At 37.5% G+C, this 11089-nt stretch overlaps 1 protein-coding gene across 2 annotated transcripts in view; it reads left to right on the top strand.

Moving 5' to 3' along the window:
- The first annotated feature begins 406 nt into the window (after positions 1-406).
- cacna2d1a (calcium channel, voltage-dependent, alpha 2/delta subunit 1a) overlaps positions 407-11089 on the top strand; it is a 62354-nt gene continuing 51671 nt past the window's right edge. For both annotated transcript variants that reach the window (XM_043238014.1, XM_043238013.1), the window contains exon 1: positions 407-820. In XM_043238014.1, the coding sequence (XP_043093949.1) occupies positions 714-820 (107 nt within the window). In that variant the 5' untranslated portion in view covers positions 407-713. The remainder of the gene's footprint in view (positions 821-11089) is intronic.

Genomic DNA, 11089 nt, shown 5'->3' with positions numbered 1-11089 from the left:
GAGGCAATTATATATATATATATATATATATATATATATATATATATATATATATATATATATATATATATATATATATATTATTTTTAATTAATTTTTTTTTTTTTACTAAAACTGTATGTGAAGATTTCAAATGCAAAAAATGCAGTAAGAACTTTTTTTTCTAAAATAAGCACTTTTCTCAGGTTTCTATGCTGATGTTCAATTATTTCACTTTAACCGCAATATAAAAATGCATCCCCTTTAAAAACGGTATTTAAAGTGAACTATACCTTGAGAAATATTCGCTTCTACCTGTCTGACCAAACTCAAAATTCAAAGCTGTGAGCTCACGATGCCTCGCAGCGCGTGCTGCATCTACCGTGCGGCGCGAGCTCCTTGTATGGAGCGACACGCGCGTTGAAGATCGCGCGCAGATGGGTGGGGGCGCGTGGAAACTGATCCGCCACAGCGCGCACAGTCTAAAACGGACTCTTAACGTGCTGCCAAACCGGAGGGACACGGCAACGCCCCGCGCCGGACTCCCCCTGCCAGTCTCCACATCTCTGGAGAAACATCTGAACTAATTCAACAGGGCAACGGCAGAAGTAGCCGGAGGGACCAAAGCGCGTCCGAGGTTTGTTTGTGGAAGTAGCGGCGCTCATGGCGGCAGCTCGGCTGCTTTAGACGGGTCACTTCCAGTGGATTTAAAGCGGGAGAAATACGTCTGTTGGATGTCAGTCAGAAGAATAATGGATGCGCTCAGACTCCCCGTTGCTGTTCTTCTACTTCTGTCTGTTTTCAGCTCTGGAAGCGCTATACAGTTCCCAGACTCCCATCTGTAAGTAGGCGGCACAAAACTTGCTATTACTGTTGTGAGTTGTTGCGCTTCTTACCGTCAACATTTTAGTCGGCTATAAAGACTTTTTAAGTTTTTGTATTCCAAGAACGCAAAATAGACCGGCACTCTCGAAGCCACGAGTTGCGCCTACTGGATGCGTTCACACGGGAACGTTCAGTGTTCGCTGTTTTGGACACGGCTGCTTCGCGGGCGTCTTTGATGGCCGTCGCGTCGCGTTCAGTTAAAGGGATAGTTCAGAAAGACGTTTTGGAGAATTTCTTTACCATGCAGTGGCACTGAATTGTGACCGAACATGTCAAGTGTTAAAATAGAGCGCACAGATCATCCAGAAATTCCGTAAAAGTAGTGCATATTACACGTTTACAGTTACATTTTATGGAGATACGGGCAGTATGAAGCATTTTTCCAAAAATCTTGACCTACTTTTTTTTTAGCATGTTCCATGCGCGTGTATGTGTGTGTGTGTGTGTGTGTGTGTGTGTGTGTGTGTGTGTGTGTGTGTGTGTGTCCAAAACTGCTACAGACTAAATATTTTTAAAAGTCTTGCAGAATAAAAAAAGTCATGCAAGTCTAAAAAGACATGAGAGTTGCCAGAATTTCCGAGATGTCCCTTTAAATCTTTGTATATTATTTTCACTACCTTTAAACTGTAAAGTGTGCGTTCTTCTAACAAACGTATTCCCAACGTGTTTCGTGGTTTCGTAACACCAGCGGCGCTGCTAGCGCCAGACAAGTGGTCATCAAAACCTGATGTGCCACCTGTGCCCTGCGAGTTATTTTTAGTTGAGCAGAGCCCATCACCTGTCCGCATTATTTCAAACTCCAGCATGTGAAACCTTATCTTTTTTTTAACACGTAATCGGCATGAGATTATGCAACGAGGCTTACCTTCAGATACCTGTCTTGCGAGTACATCATAGTTGCCGTGAGCTTCGTCCCGTAGCCCTCGTTGGCTGCCATTAAACTACGGTTGCAGGGTTTAAGCATGTTTCAAACCCGAGATAGCCCCTCTCTACGACAGATTGGACACAAGGACAGCCCGAGGCATAGAAGCAATCGCCTGTCAAACGCGAGCAATCGGATCGCACTCCTTGCTTGGGATTGTTTGGGGTTGAGACAGAATCTGGTAATATGCTAATCGCAGTCTGATGTCCTCAGGCCTGTGTCTGATCTGTGTTGTGAGCTTGTACCTGATCCAACGAGCTGAAGCTGACACATATAATCACAATCCGGTCTCTTTACCTGCTCTCATTAGGAACCATTCGTAGGTTCTAAATAGACCAAATGTGCGTATATAGATGGTATTTTTTACGCATTCAATAATGTTTTGTTTCTGAAATAGCTTTCCTCTTTACCTGACATCGCAAAAACTGCTGCATTCTGGTATTAAACATCCATTTTTTTTAACGCAACAATCAAAACCCAACGGATGTTCCAACTTTCATTCCTTCTTCCTTACATCCCGTATCACAGAGAAATGTCACATTACATAAGTAAAATGTTTTTTTTATCTTTACTGCTCTTCCTCTCCCCTTCTTTCTTGTCATTCTGAGCCCCTTTTTCCTCCAGATCTGTGTGACTGCATGTTTGTGCCCAAACTCTAACCTCCTAATGCCAAAGCCTGTCTGCTTCAGATGCTCCGTGACTGCACTCTCCTCCCCAGTTTCCCCCGTCCCTTCTTAGTGTCTCGTGGCTTTTGCTGCGCTGTGAGGCAAATGATTAATGTCCTCAGATCTGAGGCTGATGTCACCCGTTTCCCCCTCGAAAGCTTCCCGAGAGAAGCACAAAGCGGGTAGCGCCTCTGTGCGCTTTTGCCATTATTTAGATGCTATGAATTGTCATCTTCGCTTCTTTAACGGTTTGGGACCTGTCATCATCTTTTCATTTAGCTTTCGTGGCTTTCGTGATAACAAACAGACTCTTAGCTGTGAACTCGTACATAAAGTAAACCGTTTGCCTGGCTTATTTTGAACTGAAGTGATTTTGCTTAATATTTTCAGGCAAAAAAAAAAAAAGAAAGTGTCATCGTTTACACTACCCTTCAAAAGTTTGGAGTTGGTGAGATGTTTTAATGAAAGAAGTCTTTTATGCTCACAGAGGTTGCATTTATTTGATCCAAAATATTGTAAAATAGTATTACAACTAAAAAATTGTATGTGTTTTCAATGTAATTTATTCTTCTAATGGCAAAGCTGATTTTTTCAGCATCATTACTCCAGTCTTCAGTGTCACATGATCCTATAGAAATGATTATATACGCAGATCTGATGCTCAAGAAACATGATTTATTATCGATGTAAAAAAAAAAAAAAAACATTGTGCTGCTTAACATTTTTGTAGAAACCAAGAGATCTTTTTTTTCAGGATTCTTTGAGTATAAAGGTCAAAATAATAATAATAATTGTATTATAACATAAATGTATTTACTGTATTTTTTATTAAAATAATGCATTATGCAAATAATATCTGTTTAAGTAATTGCATGGGTAAAAATTATTTCTGTAAAAATAATAATAAAATCATACTGTTTAAACACTGGAGAGTGGAAATGGTCAAAAGGCAAATAAAAGTTATGAATGCCTCGGTTCATATTGGGAAGAGGATGTTTTGCACTGTACAAAACCATTTATCTTTTGCAAACCAAATTTAGTTTGACTTGAAAAAATGAAGCGCATAATTGTAGAATATTTTCAACGAGATGCATTACTTCTAAAAGTTCCTGAACATCTATTTATTTTTTTAACATTAAGTATTTGACCAAGAATAATTAGACTTTTTACCATCTTGACTTTGGATCAGGACGTTGAGATTCTTTTTTCAGCTTGAGTGATGGTTTCTTGTCATATTTTCTCTTGGATCTGGAGCCTCATGTTTCAGGTTTCTGGGATGACAGCACTGGATCGGTAAGCCTCTCTTCGTCTTCGAATCACACTTCTACAACATTTGCGTCAGTGTCTTTGCCATGTTGCACTTTGACTTCAAGCATAATCAAATTTCATGCTCAAGCAGTTCGATACATGGGCCTTTCCTGTTTCTAGTCTTATTCCTCCCGTCTCAGAGTGCAGAATGAGCATTATTTGCCCTTTGGAAATCAGCCGGCTCGCAGTCTTTGTGGCGTGGGTTTAACATTGACCTATGACTCCGGAGTTTTAGATCTTTCCAAAACGAAAGGTTTTTGCTAGTACATTATGCGTTTGTGCTGTGCTTGTGTGTTTACGGCCAGTTTTTTAACACCTTAGTTCAGCAGGAAGCCTTTTTGTAGGTATTTGCTGAGCCTTTTGAAAACAGCTGGGAGCTATTTTTGTCACTCAAACACTCGGGCAAAGCTAAAGCTCAGTCAAATTCAGGGTGAATGGCAGAGGACCAGAATGTCCCCCTGTGTTTTTCCAATTAATATTCTTGTGCAAATTGCATAGGAGTTTATACTTTTTCCATACAAATACATTTATATCTCAGTGTCAGTGAAAAACCTCAGTTGTTCTGTTCCATCTAGTTGACTTGTTGTTTTTAGCCAAAATTTTATATATATATATATATATATATATATATATATATATATATATATATATATATATATATATATATATATATATATATATATATATGTGTGTGTGTATATGTATTAAATTATTGTTGTATAAATATGATTTAAATGTATTTATTGATTTATTTGTTGCTATAAATAAATAAAATATTTTCAAATGATTGATTTCATGATTTATGAATTTAATGAAACTCCAAAATCACATTTATTTATTTTGATTTATTATTATCAATCAAATTATCAAGAATTTTGACTGCGAGTAAAAAGTCTTGTTACAAGTATTATTTTTACATTTTAATTTAATAAAATTTTATTTTATATTTAACACTAGTTCATTAGTTAACAAGTTGCGTTTGTCAACATTAGTTAGCTAACATCAACTAACAATGAATGATGGTATTTTTAAGAATTAACATTAACAAAGATGAATAAATACTGTAATGTATTGTTTGTCATTTGTTCATGTTAGTTAATACATGAACTGATGTTAACAAATTACACCTTATTGTAAAGTGTTACCTTATTATGTTGAGTCTTTAATTTGAAAATAAAATTCAAAGTGAGACATCCCTCAGACGAGGGAGTTTTGGACCGATTTAGACAGGTTTAGGCAAAGTTGTCCCCAGAGTACAGCTAAAGTAAACCCACACAGCAGAAGTCTTCCCTTTCCCATGCCCACATATAATATGCTCAGTCTAATTTTGTATTCGTGCATGGTCAAGTGAGTGTGACAATATAGTTTTAGATGATTTTTAAGAGTACCACGACATTTTGAATCCATTAAATAAGGCTTGATGTTTTAAAGAGAGAACTACAAATATAAAACAAATACAAAAATGTAATGCTAATGGATGAAAGTTGAGACTGAGACATTAGGCCACGTTAGGAATTTCCCCCCAATCTTCCCAAACAGGATTCCCCAAGAGGTTAACTGGAAACTTTGTGAATTGCTTACAGCTGCTCGAATGCAAGCCAACATCTGTAGAAGAAGCACATCTGCTCTCCACCCTTAATGTTACTATACAGTGCAGAACTACAGGTAACATCTCATGTGCATTTATAGACAGTGTGCTGCTTCTGATGTGTGTGTGTGTGGAAACTTATCTGTGGTCACGTATCTCAGAAGCAAGAGCTACTCAGCGGTTACTTCGCGCTATCCGTGAAAGCTTGTGGCTTTAAAAACAGACAATAAGATCGTGTATTGATTTCCTTGGTTTTGCAGATCGGGCTTAAGCCTAGTCTCAGACTAAAAAGTAAATCTCAGTTGTTGCAGCTGAAAGGAACTTGAACTTACTGATCGTAAAAATCATTTTTGTCTAAAAGCATTGTCTTTAGGTTATCAATCTATGTCTGTATAGAGTTAGAGTTATCAGTCACATGACATTTATTGCTCAGGTGGCTCAATTTTTCATACATCTTTTTAACTGGGACCCAAAGATGACGGCATAATGATCTTCAACTGACATTGCAATTATTATTATTTTTGAATGACTACCATTTGTATAACCTCAGTTTTACTTCAAATACTGGATAAAACAAGTATATTTAGGATGTGAATAGCACAAGGAATGAAAGCAAATGAAAAAGATGATCTGAAATGATCACAAGGAATTCCCAAAAGCATTTTTTGGGCTGTCTGGCTGATATAAGGTGTTATTGAATGAGGACTAAATGTGCATGTCAGTGTATGTTGCCATAGCTACTGTTTAGGGTGGAGGTTAAGTTTAGTTGAGGTTAGAATACGATATGTTAACTTGCATCGGTGAACTTGAGATACCCTGGGCTTAACATACATGTGCATCTTGATGTCTGTTTCTAAGACGTGCGCTATAGTGAGACAGACAGATGTCCTGACCATGAGTGAAGGAAGGAGAAAAAGAGGGACAGAAAGGAGGAGAGATGTATTTGTGGAGACAGCCATGCTTGCCAGAGGAGATTACTAATGTGTAAAGAAACCCTACACTCTGCTTGATGGACTCACACACACACGCACATACACACTCTCGGCCCACTCTCGCAGGATGCACAAAGAGCATATTTAGATTTCGGCTTCATATTTTGCAATCGATTCCGACATAAATCAGTTTTAATCAGAAATTTCAATATCAGCACCTAAGGAAAGCTCGGTCCCAAGGGAAGAAATGCATATTTTACAAGCTCAACAAGACAGGCGTAGACAAAAAATATTGGGCTACACCCAAAATAATAAGTATGTATGTGTGTGTGTGTGTGTGTGTGTGTGTGTGTGTGTGTGTATTGTAGTTTAATTCATAGTAGTTTACATACATTCTGGCATTAATTGCTCACCCTCAGTTTAGTTTTAACCACGGGAGTCTTTGAAACACAAATTATTTCCTTTATAAAGCCAAAGTGATTTCTGTCTTCCCATGAAAATCAATTCTACCAAATTTTTTAAGCTACAAAAAGACATTATAAGAGTAGATATCCAGTCTAATAATATCTTCATCTGTGTTTTAAAAATAATGATAGACTTTTCATTTTTGGCTGATTATATTATACTTCTATTTCTTTGAAGATATACTGTAGTTCATCCAAAATTGATCACATTCTCACCCTAGTTTTGTTCCTTAACCTATATTCCAAGAATGTCTGAACTGCTTTATACTGCCCTTCGGAAGCGACATATCCAGTGCCTTGTAAAAGTATTCATACCGCTTCATTAAAAAAAAAAAACAAAAATGTTTTATGCTGCTGCCTTATTTTAAACTGATTTAAAATACTTTTCCCCACATCAATCAACACTACATACACAATGTAACTGTACAGCAAGTTTTTAACATATTTGCAAATTTATAAAAAAAAAAAAAAAAAAAAAAAGTCATACCCATGGGACAGTTCCATTTTTGCTCAGGAGGATTCCTATTACTTATAGATGTTACTACACTTGAGTGAAGTTAACCTGTGGCAAATTCATTTGACTGGCACACACGTCTTAATAAAATGTCTGTAGAACTCAGAAACTGGTTTGCATCAAGCCACACATCTGTGGAAGAGTTCAGAAAAAAATTGGCTTCATTGAAGGGTCACAGAAACTCTGTTACTGTTTATTTGAGAGGTTTGAAACAACTCAGACTCTTCCTAGAGCTGGTCTTCTGGCCAAACAATTGATGGACTAAGGTTAGAGTGGTGACCAAGAACCTGAGTGCCACCCTAGTTGAGCTACTTGAGCTCCATGATCATATGTGGAGATATAAAATATTTACAGAAGAACAGACATCACTGCAACAGTCCACTGATCTGGGCTTCCAATCTTCCACTTTTCAAAAGGACAGTGAGCCATGAGCTGGGCTTGAACCCAATCAAACATTTCTTGAGAAACCTGAACATGTGCATCTGCCCCCATCCAACCTGACAGAGCTTGAGAGGTGAGGAGATGAAGAGAAGAATCACAGATAATTGTCAAATGCCGATGAGCAAAGCTTGTCTCGTCAAACCAAAACAATTTATGACTATAAAGGTGCTTTATATAAATATTTAATTATGGGCATGAATACTTATGCAATGTACTATGTGCTTTGTCAATATGGTGCATGGAGTGTAGATTGATTTGGAAAAATGTACAGTGTTTTAACATAAGGCAGCAACACAACAAGTTGTTAAAAAAAAAAAATAAATAAATAAATTAGGGGTATGATTACTTTCGCAAGGCACTGAATATACTCTAATCAGCCTGTTCAAAAAGCGGGAGGCTTTTTTTTTTATAAATTTTTTTTTTTCTTTTTTGTGTGTGTGTTGTTTGATGAAGCCAAAACTTGTGACTTCACAAATCAGAAGACATTTTACGACCAATTAATGTAGGAAACCAACGGATTCCGATGGCTTCACATCCTTTTTCTTGGCACTATATCTCTTTGTGTGCATGAAATGAGTGGCTGAAAGCGCGGCTATGCGGGCTGGCTCCATTTCAACAGTTTCTAATAATACAACAGTCTGTATTAGGAGAACATCCCTGGTCGTTCACAATGTCACTGTGACTTTGTCTGGCTCCAGCCCCTCCCACCTTGGCACAGTGGGAACGAAGTAGTGCTGACGGTATTGTGCTGAATATAGCGGGCACACAGAATTTGGGTTGCAGGTGGGTCACAGCGACGGCCCCATTGAACATTGTCTGGTGTTCTTTTATCTTGGGTGTCATCGCCGGTTAACAGAGCATGCAAATGCAGCACACTGGGTTACCTCAGTTATGGTCTTATAATAGACCTGCTCAGTTGCTGGAAACGAATGAGTTAATATGAAATATTCATATGCAGCGTTAATTAAATTTCGGAAAATTGTGAAAATGCAAAATGATTCTCATTGTCACTGCAATTTTTCAGGGGGTTTACCTGACTGACTCTCTCTCTCTCTCTCTCTCTCTCTCTCTCTCTCTCTCTCTCTCTCTCTCTCTCTCTCTCTCTTTCACGCATTTCTCAAGCAGATGCAGAGATAGAACATGATTTACAGCTCTTGTATCTTACTGTGATTGAGTCAAACCTTTTCTGTTCAAGAATCCTTGCCACTGACAGAGACAAAAAGGAGGGAGTATTCGAAGAATGAACTGCAGCTTCATGAGCGCAACGATGCAGTAGACCAGGTGTTTCCAAACTAGGGTTGTCCACCGTCCAGGAAATCCCATGGGATCTGTGGAAAGTTCAGCAAAAATAAATACATTTTATAATTTTTATATTTAAAATTTCTTGAATTAAGAAATCATGAGATTAGTCAGTTATTTCATGTTTAATTTATCTTTTAGCAACCATAGTTTGATCACAGAATCAATAATAAGTGACTTATATCAGTAATAATTTGATATTCCCATCCATTAAATTCCAAAATAATTTTTCAATTAATTATATCGTCAGTCATTTTGATAAATGGATAGCTAATAAAACAATTAGATCAATTAAAAATAAGCCACGCTTGTTAAAATGTACTGAATATGATATTGCTGTTTTAATAACTAAAAAAATCACTGTCCTCTGTGCGATCTCGTCAAACAATAATAGAGCACTATGTAGTCATCCGCTTAGTTTTTTTCCATTTACAAATTTCACCCTCAGAAAGAGCTAGATGCTGAGAGACAGGAGAGTGAGAGAGGCAGAGATGGAGCCAAAAAAAAGCTCTAAACAGATGAAGTGAGACAGAAACAGCAGAAGAAGGTGGCTTGTTTATTTCTGCTTTCTTGTGTCAGGTTTGCTACTAGATTTTCCCCAAAGGCATAATTAAGTCCCTTCCTGTGCTTCTGCGCTGTACTTAGTTTCTGCCAGTATTTATTAGTTGTTTGAATGACGTCTGACCGAGAGCGTGGACGAAAAAGCGGAGGTTGAAGCTGGTCAAATAAAGGTCACTCTTGACTTTTTGTTGCATTTTTGCACCCTTGGCTGTGGAATAGTAGTGGAAGAGCACAGTTTCAGCTCCGAAGGCTTAAAGCTGAGCAGCAGTTGTATAAATTGAGCTCAGGTTTAGTGACTGGCATTCTGTACACACCTGTTGCTTGTTGTCAGCTGTGTTTCTGATGGAGCATCTGTTTATAGGTTTGCAGACTGTATAGAAACGTGTTTGTTTGGTATGGACCGTTTCGAGATCGTAGCAACTTATACTACTGGTTTGCATTGTAGCGGAGGCGAATATTCACATATCTGCAGGTGTTTCTACTCTTAAAGCAACAAAATCAAAACAAAAGATTATAACTTGCATGTTTGAAATGCAGAGTATCGTTATATAGTAGTATTGCTTGTTATATGAAAATGTTATATGGTAATAATTATTAGGACATTATTAAAAAGGTCTTTGGCATCAGTGGTTCAACCTTAATTTAAAGCTGCAAGAATGTTTTTGTCTACTACTTTTTTGAGCCTTGAATATTTTAGTTGCGTTGCTGTCTGTGCAGGATCTGAATAATTTTTATTTGTGTTCCAACAAGGAACGAAGGTCACGCATGTTTGGAACAACATGAGGGTGAGTAATTAATGACAGTGTTTTTCTTTTGGTGAACTATCCCTTTAAGAATTCATTTTTCTTTAATGCCAATTGAGTTAACAAATCTCATCGTATAGTTCAATTAAGTTAACTGTTTTCACTGTCAGTTTATTTCTTAATTTGCGAAGCGATTTATTAATGTATTATTTAATTTAACCAAACATTTGTTTACTTTTTTAAAATTATACATGGTAAACAATATAAAAGAAATTGATCACTATCACAATCAATCATTTGACAGCACTGATAAATGCATACATGTATAAATATTCATAACAGATGAATGATAACAAATGAAAAATTCCATGGTTATCTGTAACTATATAAATCAGTAACGTGAAAGTGTTTAGGAAGAGCAGACCATGTTGCAGAGCGGGACCATAAAAGTGTGTGCTGCACAGACGTCGCCTCATTGGATAGATGTCGTGTTTGTTGTGTGTTGAGGTTCCCAAAGTGCATTTTGCTGTAGCTTTTGTCACTAAATATCCCAGTATTTTCGTCCCACCTGACAATGTTTGTTCTGTGCTTGAACCAACAGCACCTGTTGATCTGTGACCTTAATTTGCGGAGACCTTTGATGATTGAGGGGTCCATTAAGAGGCCATTTGGCTCCGATTTAAACAACTCCGGGTTCCAGACAGCTGGTCAAGCAATGACATTGTGGTGTAAAATGGAGCATGTTCATTCTTTCCTGTCTTTGCTATTTTTACAGACTCTATGTTGGT

Source organism: Puntigrus tetrazona, chromosome 4 (genome assembly GCF_018831695.1).
Source record: "Puntigrus tetrazona isolate hp1 chromosome 4, ASM1883169v1, whole genome shotgun sequence".
Lineage (NCBI taxonomy): Eukaryota > Metazoa > Chordata > Actinopteri > Cypriniformes > Cyprinidae > Puntigrus > Puntigrus tetrazona.
This window is presented reverse-complemented; position numbering and strand designations above follow the sequence as displayed.